This window comes from Mytilus galloprovincialis, chromosome 1, assembly GCF_965363235.1.
Source record: "Mytilus galloprovincialis chromosome 1, xbMytGall1.hap1.1, whole genome shotgun sequence".
NCBI lineage: Eukaryota > Metazoa > Mollusca > Bivalvia > Mytilida > Mytilidae > Mytilus > Mytilus galloprovincialis.
Window position 1 is genome coordinate 1647992 of NC_134838.1, and position 20699 is coordinate 1668690.

A 20699-nucleotide genomic window follows, 5' to 3' on the forward strand; every position below is an offset into this window, starting at 1 on the left:
AAATTTAACTAAAACGCTAAAACTGTGAAGATTTCCGTAATTTAGCATGACTTAATGATGCTAGTACCCGGTATATGTGCATTGTATTGTCAAAAACAGACCATATTTATGTAGCAGAAGCATTCTTCTTTCCAGTAAATAACTAAAAGTTCACATTTAAACAGTTTTGTAAAACTGCTATATTTTGGGGCCAAAAAGGGGTCTTACTCCTTTGTGTTGGTGTCCTGGAACTAATTTTGTAAAATAAATTTTGATTCTTCATCTGATGTAAAATTTTCAAGTAAAACTATTTAATACAATAATTTCTACTTCATTCCCATCCAATTTTTTTAATCCTGACCCTTTTTTGGTGAAATTTTAAATCTTTGATTGAATTTTTCTATTTTCTTCAATGTCCCCTAAAAATTAAAAGGTAATGGTTTCTATCTCACCATATTCTGTCTCAAAGATTCTGATTTTTTTTTCTATACACAATATTTTCACTCTAGTATTTACAAATTTTGAAATAAATGAACTCCTTCTATAAACAGAAACATTTATTTTAAAAGTCACGAACATAGCTATTCGATAAGTGAAGTAACTATACAGACATAAAAAGAGAAAAATAAAGAAATCCCGCCCAAATCATTTACGACTCATTGAAGAATGATTTTGGGAATAGAATAACTATTACAAATGTGCTTGTACAAAAGATCTTTCTCGACTGCTTAATTCATGCACTCACAAATCTTTAAGCATAACGTTAACCTAGCTGAGAATAGTCGTATGTTCCAAGCATTGCTAATATCTAACGAAAAGGTTTATAATCTAAAAACAGAAATATCAGTTCAGAAGAGTAATATATTAAAAATAAATGGATTATTCTACAACACATTACGGACATTTTTTTCTTATTTTCGAAATTCTGGAAAATTGCCAAAGGTTATTACCTATGCATGTGGTTAGCTCACGGGCATAGCGTGGTCACTGTTCTCTATCAATCAGTCACTCATTATATCATAACTAATGGCTACTCAATCGAGTAAATAAATATGGAGGCGACAGAAAATGAAACAGGACAACGCAAATACTACAGCAGTGGTCAACCTTTCCGTTCGAAAAAGTGTAATTTTGACAGATTCATACCGTATCGTCCGAATTTGGATATAAACACGTCACATACAAAATTACTGTCTCCAGTGAAACATTCACAGAAAGAACCCGGACAATACAAGGATAAACAAAAAGTGTATTATAACAAACTATTATCTGGTGCATTCGATTCAGAGGAACCTAGAATTCTACCAACGATACAAAGAAATGATTCGGGATATTCAAGTAAGTAATATTACTCTATATTCATGTTATAATATACTTATATTTGATAAACGAGAAAGGAATTGTCCATTTTTCAACTGTGACATTTTACGAAATAATAATTATTACATATGGCTTGTGATTCAACTGTCACAGTAGGAATATTGGTCTGGGTCCAACAACACCACTGGTAGATTGATGCTTTATACATTATATGTCCCTACAATCTTTAAGGTATAGGCTAGGCTTTGGAATGAGCTGCCAGATGAGATTCGCAAGCAATCATCTTTAAATAAGTCCAAGAACTTGATAATTTCTTTGTCTGGTAGCTCTTGTCAATGTTTTGCCTGCAAAACCAGTTAATTTATATTCATTATTTTTGGCTTAATGCTTTATTTGCAGCATGGCAAGTTTATTTTGTTATCTTTGATATAGTGCTTCTGCAGCTAATTTAGTAACTAACTAATCTATATGTGCTTTTAATGTGCTTTCTATGTGCAAACCATTTTATTTTTGCTTTTTTGTTTTTAATTCATAATTGCATGAATCAGTGTATGTTTAAGTTGTAAGATGCTTATTAAAAGATCTTTTGTGCTGCTTGTTCATATACTGATATGAACTCTTGCTTTATATGTTTAATGTTGTGTGCATGACTTAATATGTATGTTTTGTTTTACTTGTTGTTATGTCGGTTTTAAAAGCTCTTCAGAGCTTATGTTTGTATTTGCAATGCTTATACAGACTCTAAATAAAGCTTTATGTCTTATGTCCCATCTTGTTCTAGGCCCAACACCGACAATGGCATATTGATGTTTTGTGTATCATATTTATCATCTTGTTCTAGGTCCAACAACACCACTACACTCCCCATTTTTTGATTCCACAATGGACAAAGTGTTTGGTTCCCCTGAATGTAAAGAAGACCGAAGACGTGTTGTTACCTCTCCATCATGTATCATGGATATGCCTTGTTTAAGGAACGATTTTTGTGAGTACATCCAATAATTGTCTACAATAAAATTGAGAATGGAAATGGGGAATTTGTCAAAGAGACAACAACCCGACCTAAGAGAGAAAAAATGTAAATGACCGAAGGCCACCAATGCATGGGTCTTCAACACAGCATGAAAATCCTGCACCCGGAGGCGGACTTCAGCTGGCCCCTAAATAAAAAAAGTGTACAAGTTCAGTGAACACGAACGTCATACTAAACTCCAAAGCATATAAATGAACTAAAATTAAGTCTATACTCTATCAAATACAAAATACTCAGTGTATAACCATCTTCATTTCATTCAATGGATTTATTTTATAACACTTACCGTTACTTTGATTATATTTATGCTTTAAATTAGAAAAAAAAATAATCTAAATAAACTTCGGAAATTTCCCCGAGGGAGCTCAATTTTAATGCATAGTTTTAACAGCAATAATTGTCCTTTAATTTATAGATTTGATATTTCAGTTTCACAAGGGAAATTCGAAGGGACAATTTTTTAGTTCCCTAATGATGATTTTCATTTTTTGGACGTCGTCCTTTCTTTATGTCTTTCTAATATGGTGGTTACATTTCCCAACTCGTTCACTTTGCTTATGTCAGTAGTGATGCTAAATAGATGTCAACGAACGTTTTCTATATATAATTGGTTATTGTTTAAGTCAGGGATTACGTAATTGTAAACTTCTTACAGCTTTTTCTAGATTCTTTCATAGATATACGTATTGCAGCTTTATTTTGTCTATAGAATTCTTGTTAAAAACGGGATATTATGTTGCAATTTTACGGTCATGTTGTTTATAAAGCTCATAAAGTAAGGTAGAGTCATATAAACTTATTGATCCCTCGAATAATTTTGGTCTATTTGATCTAACTTGGAATTGTTTTTGTCTTGCAGTCATGGAAATAAACCAATTCTCTTCTCGCCCCCCCCCCCCCCCCCCCAAATAAAACCCAAATAAACTCGGAATTTTGCAAATACAATTTTCCTGTTTGTGCAGCGTTACTATTGATATATACTAGAATTGTTTCCGATTTCCTTTAATCTGTTAAACTACAATTACTAACATATTTAATTTTATTTGAGTATTTTTTTTGTCAGATACAAATGTGTTGGATTGGGGTTCTACAAACCAGATAGCAGTAGCGTTACAACACATAACGTACATATGGAACGCTGACACTAAACGGTGTATACAGATAGAAGTCAAGTCCGGAGATGTAGACAACTATTACGTGTCTTCTCTTTCCTGGAATCCAGGAGGGAAACTTGTAGGGATAGCTGATAACAGTGGAGAAGTCATGGTAAGTTTAAAACTAGTCGTAAGAAAATCCATTATTTAACCAATATCGTTTTTATAAAATACAAAAAAGCTTATCAAATTCCCTTTAAGTAATCCCCAAAAAGCTAACCGAAAGACTTTTTTTTTCTGATTTTCACCCTCAAATCCCTGTTCCAATATACGTTTTTTTACTCGAACTTCCGCTTTTTATTTCATTGCTATCTTTAATTGTAGTTTACATCGTTAAAATATGTTGTCATTTTGATTTCATTGTGTTTTGCTGGTACATTGTGATAGAAATACATACATTAGTCATAGCATGTATCTTTTTGTTCGTTAAAATTTGTGCTTCATGGCGATCTGATGAGTCCAGGTTGGAAAAGTTCTATACCATATTACATAATTTTGACAAATTGCATCTTTCTTATAAGCAAAACGTAAAAAGAATTTGATGGAACATAGTTTCACTTATCAACGCGGTTTCAATAAATATCAGTGCCATGAACATTATTGCAATGAATATTTAAATGAACAATATTTGTGTTTCTAGATATGTGACCCAGAGCAAGCCAAAATAATACAACAAACACCCCTGAAATGTAACGCACCTATTGGGGTCATGCGGTGGACACAAAATGGCATATTCTGGTATGTATATTAAAGAAGTTTTGATATCTCATTGGGTGTAATATTACGCTTCTATCTTAACATGAGCGTCTGAACCAGATATTCATAAAAGTATTTTTGAATATTTTGGGCAATTTTTCTTTTTTGTCGAGCCTTCGACTTTATTCACTCTGTGGTTAAATTTTTTGAAATTTTAATAACTTTCTTAAACTATACTGGATTTCTACCAAACTTGAACAGAAGCTTGTTTATGATCATAAGATAGTATCTAGAAGTAAATTTTGTAAAAATAAAATTCCATTTTTTCCGTATTTTACTTTTAAATGGACTTAGTTTTTCTGCGGGGAAACATTACATTCACTCTGTGGTTAAAGTTTTTAAAATTTTAATAACTTTCTTAAACTATCCTTGGTTTGTACCAAACTTGGACAGAAGCTTGTTTATGATCATAAGATAGTATCCAGAAGTAAATTTTGTAAAAAAATAAATCCATTTTTTCCATATTTGACTTTTAAATGGACTTAGTTTTTTCTGCGGGAAAACATTACATTCACTCTGTGGTTAAAGTTTTTAAAATTTTAATAACTTTCTTAAACTATCCTTGGTTTGTACCAAACTTGGACAGAAGCTTGTTTATGATCATAAGATAGTATCCAGAAGTAAATTTTGTAAAAAAATAAATCCATTTTTTCCGTATTTGACTTTTAAATGGACTTAGTTTTTCTGCGGGGAAACATTACATTCACTCTGTTGTTAAAGTTTTTAAAATTTTAATAACTTGCTTAAACTATCCTGGGTATTTTACTTTTAAATGGACTTAGATTTTCTTCCAGTTAACATTACATACAGTCTGCAGTTAAAGTTTTCAAAACATTTATTAGATTCATTAACTATCCTAATTTTTTACCAAACCTGGACAGAAGCTTCTTACAATCATAAGATAGTATCAAGAGGAATATTTTTATTGATTTTTTCCCTCATTTTTGTTTAGCCTGCGATTTACAGCAAAAAGTAGGCGAGACACTGGGTTCCGCGGAACCCTTACAAATTGTTTTCTTTATTTTGTCCCTTAACCTTTATTCGTTATATCTAAGCACCACATTTTATCTTTTGTCTATTTTTTGTCTATTCTTTAATGTTGGCCAATTTTTCTATACATTATTCTCTATCATGTAAGCACCAGCCATACATTTATACATCACATCACTTAATCATTAATAAGCAAATCGGTCGATTCTAAAGAAGGACAACTTGACTTCATAAATTATATCCTTACGTGCTCTAGAAGGATATATCATATGGGTGTCAAAACACCAATGTTCATACTCCAAGCCAGTACATTAGAAAGTTGTAAATAGATCTTCCCTGACAAATAGTGCTTTTGGTGTCATTGTTTACCTAAACAAACCATATAATATGCAGTAATGCAGCTTTTGGTAAACGAGAAATATATTTAGACATTTTGAACCAAAACCACTTGTCCGTGAGTTTGCATTAGACCAATTTAAATTTCCAGAAAAAGGGCTTTTTTAGTAGTAGTTCAAGATAACAAACATGGGTTGACAAATGGCATATAGAAAGGTTATGTATGTACAATTCAGGATATATACAGCTTTGACTATTCAAAAAATGGTCGAATAGTTAGTAATTTTGAATTGGTGGTCTGTATTTTAAAAGGTATGTGTTTAACCCTACTAGTGAGAAACGCAACACATATAAATAAATCTGTTTGGATGCATCTAGTTCATATAAACAAAAGACCTTCAGCTTCATCTTCGAAAACATGACTGAACTCATAAATAGACCAACTAGATCCAATGAATGAACAAAATTTTACTAAAATGGACATAATTATCGTTCTACAGAGTATCGATGCATATGCAGTATTAATAAGAAGCCATGGTAACTTATATCTTGCACTATGTATTTGTTGTTTAGCGCAGAAAATGGATTCCAATGATTAGTTTTATATTTTCATTATGATTTTAAGGGGATATGATACAGTTACAGGGGAGTTATTGACGTTGCGAACGTAAATTGTTATTTTCGCGACCAAACTATGACTTATCGGGAAAATATTCAGTTTTCGACTGATTTTTATCGTTCAAATTTATTTAACTTGAAAACGAGTTCATGGACCCCTCCTTTTTAAAATTCCATTTGGTTTGCTTGCGTGCGAAGATTATGTATGCCAATTTTCATGAAAACGTAAATAGTGCATTTTTTAAATATACAGCAAAAAATTGTGTTTTTTTCTACAATCATGAACATTTGATATATATAAGTTATTTCTGAATAAAAAATGTATAAATTTTTAGGGTACTTATAAAATACAGAAATTACAAATTATTTAACACAAAACAATTTGTGTGTATCTTTTAAAACAAAAAAGTTATGTCTTTCGTTTGAAAGGGAAAATACGGCCACAAATCCGAATTTTGAGCAAATATATACAAAATTTCGACCTCATTTTACTCAAAAAGTAGCACATGATGGTATATTTTTTATTACATATTTGATTTAATCAGGTAAAAAATAGTCTATATTGAAATTTTATAAAAATGTAAATACGGGATCAACACTGTATCGTATGCCCTTAAAGTTTAATTCTACTGATTTTTTTTTATGAATATTATTTTTTTTTAGGTAATTGAACATTTGGTGTTGACGATTTTATATCTATTGACGTCTTTAGAAATGTATTAAGATTTTACGATTCCGTGTTTTGAAATTTTATGCATAAGCAAATTGAAGATTTTCCAGTTTTCTGACTGTAATTAATCACTTTCGATTAAAAAAAATCTGTTTTAACGTTTTTCATTATTGGTAAAAAAGGGGGGAGTTTTTCCCCAGGACGCAGCTCTTTTCTTTCTAAGCTATATAATGTGCTTAAATCTAATAATTTGTAAAAATAAAACTCGGAAAACACAGTTTGTTGCATAATAAAAAACAAAATGATACAATTCTGAAATAAAATATAAGGAAAAAGCTCTCATTTTATGGAGAGGATAAACAAATGAATTGGGTTATCGTACACGTTTTCTTGATAGATATCAAATTTAACCATTAAAACATTTCTGCATTTAAGCTAATCTATTCCACATAATTTAACTGATGTTCATGCCAATTTTTGTAAATTTTTGCCAGATCATTGGTGGAAATTTTTGGTATAAAGTTGGCAGAATATTGCTATGATAGTTATCGCCCCTGAATTCATATTTCAGTGGCAACAGAAACGGATCAATTGTATTACTGGACCCTCGAACCCCCAATATGGTGGTGGCTGAATTTCTGGGACATAAAAGAGAGGTTTGCGGACTAGAAATAGCAGACGGTACAAACTACATGGCTAGCGGAGGCGATGAGGGAATAGTCTATATTTGGGAATTGAGAACAATAAAATGTTACAGAGAAATAAACGCTCATTCTGCATGTTCGAAAGTAAGTTAGAATTTGATAATATAAATTCACAGAACTCCAAAGATAAAAAGCTTATACTTCGCACATCTTTTCTTATAGACAACAATTATCTCCTGATCTTATTACTTAATTTTGAATGTTTCATTGCTTTGGAAGTTTTATGAATGACTGTCTTCAAAAATGATATACCTACTACTTTCATCAGACATGACATCAAATAATATCAACGGTATCAATTTTACTGCACCTGTCCTTGTTTCACTGAATATTTTCGGACAAAAACTACTCAAAAGTCATCAACAATTCCGTATACTTACAATTCATGAATATTCTTACTTTCAATTTTAGTCGTAAGATATTTTTGTGAAGAGCAGAACAGGTATGCAATTTGATAAATATGGTGACACGTATAACATACTACTTATTACTGGATTAATGTACTGGTCAGCATGATTGGTGCCACTGGTATATTAAGTGGCACAGAACTGTCATACTCTTCCGACGTTCATGACTTTATTTTTATAGATTTTGGGGTTCATCGTGCTGATACTTTGACAAAATTAATCTTAACTGACTGTTAATGGCAAAATATTATTTCACAGTTCTGTTTTTATATATATTTGAAACAGTTTTATAAGGGTGGGGGCTAACTCATGGGTAATGCACCTCTGACAACCAAAACACATAAGCATATATTAGAAAAAGATGTATTTATAGGCTTTGTCTTGGTGTCCATGGAGAAAAAGCGTCATCGCTACAGGTGGTGGATCGAGTGATGGGTATATCAAACTGTGGCATGTGCATACGGGAGAAAAAATGGCGGAAATATACACGAAATCACAGGCAAGTTGAGTTAGATGTTCATATACGATCTATTTAGAGTTTATTTTCTATGAGAATTTATACATGTTATAGGAATTGATGTTGAATGAAAGTAAATAGTAAAGCTGTTAGTTTTTGTCGAAGCCAGCGACTTCTGTTACAGAAAGCTCGACATAGGGATAGTGATCCAGCGGTGGCGTTAGTTCACTTCTTTTAACAGTTTTTTATTTTAGAAGGTGGAAGACCTGGATGCTTCATACTTTATATATAGATGCCATATGTTACGAAGTTTCCGTCTGTCATATCTCCATAGCCCTTCACCTCATTTTAATAGTTAAGTGACCACTTAAGATTTAGTTAAGATTTTTTATAATGTTAATTTCTTTCTTATTATGAGTAACAGGATAACTATATTTAGTATGTTGGTACCTTGCAAGGTTTTCATTCCCACCAGATAGTTTTCATTTGTCCTCGACCTCATTTCATGGATTAGTGAACAAGGTTCAGTTTTGATGGTCGAGTCCATATATTAGATACAATAAGCAATAGGTATTCTATATTTGGTATATGGACGGATTGTAAGGTGTAAATGTCCAACTTTCTATTTGACCTTGACCTCATTTTCATTGTTCAGTGTTCAAAGTTAAGTTTTCGAGTTTTGGTCTTTTTTCCTAACACTATGCAATAGGTCAACTTATCTAATATAATTTATATTATGATGTACAAGCCAGTCGCGTAGGTTTTATTTGACTTTGACCTCATTTTCACGGTTCAATGCTTAGTGACTAGATTTAGTGATTTTGTTTAGGACTATAGACATTAAATTAATGGTTAGTAAAGAGGGCGAGACATTTCAACGTGTGCATTCAGGCTTGTGTTGACGAAGGTCGATGGTGTCTCTCCGAACAATTCGGCTTCCTACACAAATAAAAACTGTCCGCCATGAAATAGCACAATAGTGTTGAAAGTGGCATTAGACACCAATTAATCAATCAATTAATCAATCAATTAATCTTTAAGTTTGTAATATTTGGTTCCAGTCGGAAAGAAAACATGACCAATGGTGGCAGGTCAATTCTCAAAAAAACAATTTGAAAAATAAAAGGTGGAACTGGAATGTTTAGAAATTTTATCTAGTAAACGACATAGTTTTACATAATGTTAAATTTTTACATATTTTATATTAAGACAAATACTAATGTCGATTTTGATTTTTACCTCACGCTGTATAAACCTAACAGCAAACTGACGTCAAACAACATATATTGCCAACGATTATCCATGCGTAAATGTTTGTTCATTTTGTAGATTTGCAGTCTGTTGTGGTCAGAAAACTATAGGGAGTTAGCATCAGGACATGGGTCAATGAAAGCCGATGATAATGATATAATTCTCTGGAGAATGAACCGGTTTGAGTTTTCTCCCTTGGCAAGATTGAGTCAACACTTAGGAAGACCCCTTCATATGTCACTGAGTCCCGACAAAACCACAGTCGGTAAGTTTGGAAAGGGTTTCTGGGCTCAAGTTTTGCTAGAATGCTTCAATTTAATACTGTATTACTTAAGCACATTATAATTTTCAGTTCAAGAACAAGTACATAACATATTTATGATATTAAATGACATAATTCACTAGATAAGCATATACACATCAGTCATTGTCCACTAACAGTTCAGTCCTATAATTTAGAGCATTTAATGATAATTAACAAAAAATACTCAAATCTGTGTTTTCAGTGCTGAGATGTTGAATTAATTTGATCGACGATATGTGCCTATCATACGAAGGTTCAACAAACTACCTCTTTTAATCTCTATAGCATTCACATGGATTAACAATGTTTGATCATTTGTCATAAGAGGCTGATTGATTGTTTCTAGCTTGATACTGAGAACGTTCTCGTATATGAATGTTTTTAATTGTGTTTTGTTACAATATATCCAAATTAATTTCATGAACAAGTAAAAGGCCGTACCTATAATGGTTTACTTTTATAAATTGTTACTTACATACCACATCTTCCTATATCTAATTAATAAATTGTTACTTACATACGACATCTTCCTATATCTAATCAATGTACAATGACATTAGCGGTACCAATTGAACAGCAGCATATGACAACATGTTTGTTATATATACGTCAACAAAATCATCAGCATTCCAATAGGAACCAAATATGCTCCTGTTCTTCTCTACTTGTTCCTTTATTCATATGACGGCTGATTTCATCTTGGCGAATTCAAAATCCTTCATGGTTTCAATGAACATTGTATTGAACAGCAAATCTGAGGACTTACGTTGTTTGCATTGGATACCTAAGCTTTACCAAATTCCATACTAACAAGAGTTCAATGCCGAATTTGCACGTTCTAAAAGAAATTGTCCATTAGATTGACAAAACTTCTGGCGCAGTGAGAGAAAGAGTCTTCAGAAATACTCTGTAACTGTTCACTTGCATCGTGGTATTAACCATATGTGGATTAAAAAAAACCTCCTAAATCTTCTTGATCATTTTAAATTTCGGTCTGTGTCTAAAATTAATCCAATCCAAACTTTTGAATTTTCAACCCTGTATACCACTATTTCCCATGTTAAATTGAAAAATCGTCTATAATAGATAATCCACAATGCTATTCAATATAAATAGTGTAGTAAATGCTATTAATTTATTGCTTTGGGATACGTCATATTTTTTTTTAATGTGAACAAATAGGTTAAACATGCATGGATAGAGAGTATTAGAGAGTTATTTCATTGGCACTCATACCACATCTTCTTATATCTATACAAAGAGGAACAAGTGATCAGAATGATGGAGTTTCTCAATGACAGCATATTTTTTAAATTTGGAGGTAGACTGTTTTCAACAAGTTGTCGGCATTCTTATAGGATAGAATTGGCGCCTCTTATTGCCGACCTCTTCTTATTTTCAGATGCGTCGGAGTTCCTCTATACACTTGTCAAACGCAAGAAAATAAAGGAGGCCAGATCATTTAATTTCATATTCTGATTAAGAAAGATGGTCTTTCCATTAACAATTCAAATTTTTCTGATTGGGGTCCATAAATATATCTTCCAGAACTTGAAATTAAAGAAACAACAGACACAGTTTACTCCGCTTCAGTTTAAGACTTTTACCTCGAATTTGACAACATCGGTCATCTCAATACCAGAATTTAAAATAAACATGACGATTTTAATTTTGAAAATATTGCAATGTTAACTGCATGCTGTGTCCCAATTTCCAAAATATTATGTTATTGAGACGACTGCTGTTGTCCCTTTTAGGTGTTATAGCTCTTCAACTGTTTCATGTTTTGTACATCATTGGCTATCACATATTAGGCTTTGAGTATTCCTGATGAAGGTAAATACATCATTGGCTATCAGATATTAGGCTTTGAGTATTCCTGATGAAGGTAAATACATCATTGGCTATCAGATATTAGGCTTTGAGTATTCCTGATGAAGGTAAATACATCATTGGCTATCAGATATTAGGCTTTGAGTATTCCTGATGAAGGTAAGTACATCATTGGCTATCACATATTAGGCTTTGAGTATTCCTGATGAAGGTAAATACATCATTGGCTATCACATATTAGGCTTTGAGTATTCCTGATGAAGGTAAATACATCATTGGCTATCAGATATTAGGCTTTGAGTATTCCTGATGAAGGTAAATACATCATTGGCTATCACATATTAGGCTTTGAGTATTCCTGATGAAGGTAAATACATCATTGGCTATCACATATTAGGCTTTGAGTATTCCTGATGAAGGTAAATACATCATTGGCTATCACATATTAGGCTTTGAGTATTCCTGATGAAGGTAAATACAAAAAAACGCATACATTTATAACGTGTTGTTTTCATTTTTTGACGTTTTATTTATTACGTCTGTTTGATTTGCTCACACATTGTTGTCAAAGTAAATGAATTCTATGTGACTGTCATTTAAGTGAGAGGTTAAGCTAGCTATAAAACAAGGTTTAATTCTTGATGACTAATCTCTTTTTGTAGCTTCTGCTGGAGCTGACGAGGCATTGTGTTTATGGCAGTGTTTTCCGGCACAAAGACGGAATGGACGTGATGGGAGAGACTCGTCACCATTGGCATTAGGGAGAAGTATTAGATGAACATTATATGGATATAAAGGGAAATAAAACAACATTGTTGAAACATAAAGAAGAAATGGAAGAATGAAAATGTTGACAAGAATTGTTTTCCATTTGAAGTTAATTTTTATTCTTCTATTGTTAAAACATGTTTTTGCCTTCCTGCTCAATCATGGAATTTACGAAATTTTGACAAGAGCTTATTCTGTTTATAAACAGTATCTTGTTCAAAATACTGACACTATTGCTTCTCATTTTCCCGTATTGTACTGACAAATGGACCTCTTTCGACAACAATTTCTTTGTGAAACCCCCATGAAATTTATTCAAACCTGGAGAGAATCTTCTTTATTATCACGTGACAGTATTAAAAGCAAAATTTTGAAACAAAAATATTAGTCTTCACTTTTAATTCGTACTATAATGATAAATGAATTTTTTTTTTAACAGTTAACATACAATCTAGGTTTAATATTTTGTACACATCCGATGACAGTCAAACCTTCGTGAAATTTTACCAAAAGAAGCTTATTCATGATGAAAAGACAGTATCTAGAACACAATTTCATATTTTTGTGTAAAGTGGACTTGTTTTTTGACAGTCAAAATTACACTTTTACACCGACACCAGTAGTCATGCGCGAGTCATTGGGTTTCGTCGAAACCATTACGAGCTTATCTTTACGGAAAAATACTGTAAACAGATCACATGTAACATCTTATTAAACATACAATTACACGTTGTATGTCATATTTGACCGTTGTTGTTGTGTGACAAAACTTAGGTCAAATTATCAGCACATGCAATAATACTGTAGTAAATAATTTCAAAAAGCTTAAATGTTTTTTTAGGCACAGCAAACAACAGGAAGTTCATCTGTTTGTTTAACAGATACTATTTGTTGCCATGTATAAAAATAAACCTACCATGTATTTCAGTCGACACTTACTACCTGTTAATTTTTGCAACGAGACTTATTTAGGTTGCATATTTACCTAAAATATAAAAGTAAATATGTTGTCTTGTCTTAATCCTTAATATCTTCTAACCACGTGCCTTTGAGCAAGCAATAACCAATGAATCAGGTACATTTAAATATATTAAAAATATATTTGCAGTTCTTTTTTTTATTAACATTACAACTGATTTTGAAATGTATCAATGATTATATATATGATATATTTACTAAGTATATTTTACAATTGTTATGCTGTAATTTTTTTTTACTTTATGTTGGCTGTTTTTTTTCTATACGTTTTCGAAATAAAAATATTAAAAGTAATGCATAACTTTATCGTCTTTGTCTCCCCAAATCATTGAATTAAACAAGAGTGCACACGCTGAAATGTCTCGCCTTCTATACTAATCATTGATATTATGTTGATAGTCCTAAGTATAAAGTTAAGCTTTATAACAACTGTCACATAAACTTAACATTAACCAAGATAACTAAACAAAGACCAATGAACCTTGAAAATGAGGTCAAGGTCAGATGAACCATGCCAGGCAGACATGTACAGCTAACAATGCTTCTATACAACATATATAGTTGACCTATTACTTATAGTTTAAGAAAAATAGACCAAAACACAAAAACTTAACACTGTGCAATGAACCGTGAAAATGAGGTCACGGTCAAATAAAACCTGCGCGACTGACATAAAGATCATAAAACATTTCCATACACCAAATATAGTTGACCTATAGCATAGAGTATTAGATAAAAAGACCAAAACTCAAAAACTTAACATTGACCACTGAACCATGAAAATGAGGTAAAGGTCACATGACATCTGCCCGCTAGACATGTACACCTTACAATCATTCCATACAACAAATATAGTAGACCTATTGCATATAGTATGAGAAAAACAGACCAAAACACAAAAATTTAACTATAACCACTGAACCATGAAAATGAGGTCAAGGTCAGATGACATCTGCCAGTTGGACATGTACACCTTACAGTCCTTCCATACACCGAATATACTAGCCCTATTGCTTATAGTATCTGAGATATGGACTTGACCACCAAAACTTAACCTTGTTCACTGATCCATGAAATGAGGTCGAGGTCAAGTGAAAACTGTCTGACAGACATGAGGACCTTACAAGGTATGCACATATGAAATATAGTTATCCTATTACTTATAATAAGAGAGAATTCAACATTACAAACAATTTGAACTTTTTTTTCAAGTGGTCACTGAACCATGAAAATGAGGTCAAGGACATTGGACATGTGACTGACAGAAACTTCGTAACATGAGGCATCTATATACAAAGTATGAAGCATCCAGGTCTTCCACCTTCTAAAATATAAAGCTTTTAAGAAGTTAGCTAACACCGCCGCCGCCGCCGGATCACTATCCCTATGTCGAGCTTTCTGCAACAAAAGTTGCAGGCTCGACAAAAATTACCATAAAACAAAAAGTCAGAAGAAAAAGATTTTTATGTGCCCCCCAGCTCTTTTCCTATTCGTTTGATCGTTTTGAATCATTCACGATTTTTTACGCCCCATTTATTGGCATTATGTTTTCTGGTCTGTGCGTCCGTTTGTCCGTCCGTCTGTCCTGCGTCAGTTTAAAGGTAATGGTCGAGGTAGTTTTTGATGAAGTTGAAGTCCAATCAACTTGAAACTTAATTCACATATTCCTTATGATATGATCTTTCTTAGTTTAATGCCAAATTAGAGATTTACCCCCATTTTCACGGTCCACTAAACATAGAAAATGACAGTGCGGAAGGGACATCCGTGTACTATGGACACATTATTCTTGTTGTTATTTCACTTTTATTCTGAATATATCTTCACCAGAAACGCTCAAAGCCAATAGGTATAAACCAAGGATGCTAGGAACCGAAGCAAATAGACAGCTTTATGCCCTAAAAAGAATCTAAATAGTCACAAATTTAGAAAATGAAAGAGACGGACAACTATTAGGATACATACATGTGCTCAAAGAGGGTTAGCTGTTGCTGCTGCACTATAGACACACCTTGTGTTTATCATTACAGTGCTCCAGGAGGGTAAGCTGTTGCTGCTGCACTATAGACACACCTTGTGTTTATCATTACAGTGCTCCAGGAGGGTTATCTGTTGCTGGTGCACTATAGACACACCTTGTGTTTATCATTACAGTGCTCCAGGAGGGTTAGCTGTTGCTGCTGCACTATAGACACACCTTGTGTTTATCATTACAGTGCTCCAGGAGGGTTAGCTGTTGCTGGTGCACTATAGACACACCTTGTGTTTATCATTACAGTGCTCCAGGAGGGTTAGCTGTTGCTGCTGCACTATAGACACACCTTGTGTTGATAATTACAGTGCTCCAGGAGGGTTAGCTGTTGCTGGTGCACTATAGACACACCTTGTGTTTATCATTACAGTGCTCCAGGAGGGTTAGCTGTTGCTGCTGCACTATAGACACACCTTGTGTTTATCATTACATTGCTCCAGGAGGGTTAGCTGTTGCTGGTGCACTATAGACACACCTTGTGTTTATCATTACAGTGCTCCAGGAGGGTTAGCTGTTGATGCTGCACTATAGACACACCTTGTGTTTATCATTACAGTGCTCCAGGAGGGTTAGCTGTTGCTGGTGCACTATAGACACACCTTGTGTTGATCATTACAGTGCTCCAGGAGGGTTAGCTGTTGCTGGTGCACTATAGACACACCTTGTGTTTATCATTACAGTGCTCCAGGAGGGTTAGCTGTTGCTGGTGCACTATAGACACACCTTGTGTTTATCATTACAGTGCTCCAGGAGGGTTATCTGTTGCTGGTGCACTATAGACACACCTTGTGTTTATCATCACAGTGCTCCAGGAGGGTTAGCTGTTGCTGGTGCACTATAGACACACCTTGTGTTTATCATTACAGTGCTCCAGGAGGGTTAGCTGTTGCTGGTGCACTATAGACATACCTTGTGTTTATCATTACAGTGCTCCAGGAGGGTTAGCTGTTGCTGGTGCACTATAGACACACCTTGTGTTTATCATTACAGTGCTCCAGGAGGGTTAGCTGTTGCTGCTGCACTATAGACACACCTTGTGTTTATCATTACAGTGCTCCAGGAGGGTTAGCTGTTGCTGGTGCACTATAGACACACCTTGTGTTTATCATTACAGTGCTCCAGGAGGGTAAGCTGTTGCTGCTGCACTATAGACACACCTTGTGTTTATCATTACAGTGCTCCAGGAGGGTTAGCTGTTGCTGCTGCACTATAGACACACCTTGTGTTTATCATTACAGTGCTCCAGGAGGGTTAGCTGTTGCTGCTGCACTATAGACACACCTTGTGTTTATCATTACAGTGCTCCAGGAGGGTTAGCTGTTGCTGGTGCACTATAGACACACCTTGTGTTTATCATTACAGTGCTCCAGGAGGGTTATCTGTTGCTGGTGCACTATAGACACACCTTGTGTTTATCATCACAGTGCTCCAGGAGGGTTAGCTGTTGCTGGTGCACTATAGACACACCTTGTGTTTATCATTACAGTGCTCCAGGAGGGTTAGCTGTTGCTGGTGCACTATAGACATACCTTGTGTTTATCATTACAGTGCTCCAGGAGGGTTAGCTGTTACTGGAGCACTATAGACACACCTTGTGTTTATCATTACAGTGCTCCAGGAGGGTTAGCTGTTGCTGCTGCACTATAGACATGTACTGGCCTGACCAGTGAGTGTAACCAAGACGACTGGGTTTAGGTAAAGATAAAACAATCAGGAGCTGACTTTTATTTCACTACCAATCCAAATGGTGAAAAACTGAAAATACAAATATAAATACAATTTTACAATGTGTTCAATGATAATTAAAGTCCATTAAAAATACGGATAAAAAGTTCGTAGATATATAAAGCTGTTAAAGTTCTTTGTAATTATAAATAGATGAATATTCTTGCGCACTTGCATTAAATTGTGTTATCGCAGATACGTAGTTTGAACGGTTAAATGTTCATAGTTTCTTTATAACATAGAGAAATATATTAAAACAGTTCATCGCTAATGTAAAGACATAATTTGTAATGTTTTAAAGGTAACTCACGCTGTGGTTAGCCACGAATTGTTCTTTTGGACAACGTGTCCGCTGAATGTTCTTTGCAGTTGTGCACACGACTCGCTGAGCAGTTTACGTCATTAGAAGAGAGGGGAAAGTAACGCGGATTCCTACACTGTCCTGTATAAAACTCCAAAAACTGGCGCACATAAAGCGATGTACGCAATGAAACGTTAACAATATAAAATGATGATCAAATGAAGAATAAATGATGAATGAGTTCCAGAACACTCCCCGTCTGAGGTCTATCTGACATCACTATTCCATTATCGAAAACAAATAAAATGTTAAATATATAACAACAGTACAAATATTCACTTAGAAGTAGTCCAACGGTAGGCTGGGTATTTCACAGCTTCTATACTAGATATGATGGTGTTTCCGACGAGATCGCGGCGATCTAAGATCCAACTCCATGGCTGTAGTTCTGATGGAAGAATCTCCTTTCGACACGGATATGCGATCTAACGAGGACGTCTTGCGAGACGGATGCTTTCCTTGACGTTTACGGCGCACAGTAGAACATCCGGTACCATGTTCCTTTTCTCTGTGACTTAAGTTGGAATTGGTTATTCTGCTTTCCTCTTGTCCTTGCGTATCCAAAGGCGAATTGAAGCTTTCTATGGGAATTGAATGTTTTCGGATTTACTTTTCTTTGTCGGCATTCACTTTTGGTGGCGTTGTTTCCGAAGTGAAGTTTTCGGCTTCTGCAAATCTGACGATAGAAGTCGCTGATTTCGTTTTCGGTTGCCCATGTAAACGGGGATAAAGTTTAGACGAATCAGTTTGAATTTCACTTGACTGGGTGTTGGTTTTATTACACTCAGGTAATTTCTTTGTCTGTGGTTTCACAACACTGCAAGTTGGATTTGTTTCCTTTGTAGTGAGTTCAAGGTGAACATGTTGCTTATCGGAGCGTATTTCTCCAACGATAATCCAACCCAGGTTTAACTTTTGCGCAAATGGAGCCTTTGGTGGTCCTAGACGTTGATCAAGGACATGATGTGCCTCTATAAGGTCTCTTCCAATGAGCAATAGGATTTTGGATTTTCCATCAATCGGGAGGATATGTTTTTGTAGTTCTTGCAAGTGTTGATATTGCAATATATCCTCAGGTGTAGCAATTTCGTTCCGATTATTGGGAATGTTATCGCATTCAATTAGTTCAGGCAGATTGAATCTAGTATTGTCTTGTACAGACTTCACGACAAAGCCGTTTCCTCGTTTACCGGAAGTAACCTTGCTGCCGGAGCATGTGGATAACAAATAATCTTTTGTTTCTGCCTGTACGTTGAATAGGCTGAAGAATTCAGGAGCCACGAGAGACCGGTTGCTTTGGTCGTCAATAATTGCATACATGCGAATTACTTTGTCCTGATTATCTTTGTGAAAGACATTCACAGGAAGTATCTTGGCACAAGATTTACTGCTGTTGCCGTCTTTGGAGATATCTGTGCAAGTTGAACTAACAGAGGTTAGCTTGGTTTCAGCTAACTCAAGTTGCTCTCCGCCGTCGACTGATCTAGGCGTTGAAGGCGGTGCACCTTTGGTTTGGTACACTCGATTAGTGTGTAATGCGGTGGTGTGTTGTTTACTTCCGCATTCATTGCAACTGATACTCGCGTTGCAATCACGACTTCTGTGCATAGTCGAATCACAGCATTTGTAACAAAGATTGTTTTTGCCTCAACAGTTCCTTGCGTTCCTCTATAGTTTTGGCTCGGAATGCTCGGCATTCATTCAAGGTATGCTTTGTATTATGTAGGATACACAGACCTTGTTGTTGACTGCTGTCTTCAGTTTGCCGTTCAACAGCCGTCTTATGGACGTTGACTTTAGAGTAGGTCTGAGGTGTGAACCTTGGCGTAGCGTCTTTTGTATTTGGTGTTACCTTTGAACCAAAGATGAACCCAGGATCGTTCTTAATTTTGCTCATTTCCCTGATGAAGGCAGAGAATTCTGTAAAAGGTGGAAAGGCAACTTCATATTTAGACTTGTATCTTGAAGCCCTTGTTATCCACTTTTCTTGGAGTCCGTATGGTAGTTTTTCCACAATAGGATTTACCCCCTTTGACGAGTCGAAGTAAGCTAGCAAACATCCCAGCTTGGGATTTTCTTTGTGATATTCTATTTCTGATAGAATGTCAGACAGTTCATAAAGACGTGCGTTGTCCTTATTCGTCAAGGTTGGGAATTTGGCAAGTTTACATATGAGAGAGGCTTCCAACATTTCTGGAGCACCATACCGCTCGTCAAGCCTTTTCCATAATCTCTGTATACCTATGGTAGGATTATTGGCGTTCGACGCTCTTATGCTAATGGCGTGTTTAGCAGACTCTGGACCGAGCCACTTGATCAGTAAATCGATCTGTTCTGAGTCAGAGACTTGTAACTCATCAGTCACGTTCTTGAAGCTTGCTTTCCAAGTATGGAAGGATTCTGCCCGATCATTGAAGCTTGTTAACCGGGAGAAAAGCAGGTCCTTACGTAAGAGGAATCTTGTTATCTCCGATGTAAGGTTGATTTGTTGCTGGTGTGCAATAGGGATCTCTTCTTTAACTCCCTGTTTTTGGTGTTCAGCAGGGATCTCTTCTATGACGCCTTGATATTGGTGTAAGACAGGGATCTTTTCTGAAACGCCCTGTTTTCCTATGCCAGTTATAGTTCCCAGATCTGGGAATACATTAACATCTGGTGACTTAGTACGTGTAGGCAAGACCTCAGGTGTTTGTGATGGCAAGTTCAGTGCCACAGATGGCACGAACGCTGGTGCTTCATGACTCAGCTCAATTTTAACAGGAATTTGTTTTTTCTTTTGAGGTCCTGTTACTTCCTTTACAGCGGTTGATACAGGAAGTTTATTGACGAAATCTTGCACACGCTGGATCGGGTCTTCCTTTTCGTCAGGGAGATCGCTAAACGTTTGGCTGTCATCGTATTCCAGGATACGAGCCTCGGCTTCTGCGGCTGCAGCCTCTCTGCGTGCTTCTAGAAGGTTTAACTTGACCTTCAGCTCGGCTTTTTCTCGGATTACACGTGCAGCCTCTTGTTTGATTTGTGCT

The 20699-nt window shown here is 35.0% G+C and overlaps 2 protein-coding genes across 2 annotated transcripts in view; one reads left to right on the top strand and one right to left on the bottom strand.

Moving 5' to 3' along the window:
• LOC143062827 (small ribosomal subunit protein eS21-like) overlaps positions 1-20699 on the bottom strand; it is an 81584-nt gene that overhangs the window by 12536 nt on the left and 48349 nt on the right. The window lies entirely within an intron of this gene.
• On the top strand, positions 905-13815 carry LOC143062754 (uncharacterized). The gene is made up of 8 exons (XM_076234528.1): positions 905-1317; positions 2141-2284; positions 3396-3598; positions 4127-4224; positions 7428-7644; positions 8341-8466; positions 9754-9940; positions 12475-13815. The coding sequence occupies exons 1-8, from the start codon at positions 1032-1034 to the stop codon at positions 12588-12590; spliced, it is 1377 nt and encodes a 458-aa protein (XP_076090643.1). The 5' UTR covers positions 905-1031; the 3' UTR covers positions 12591-13815.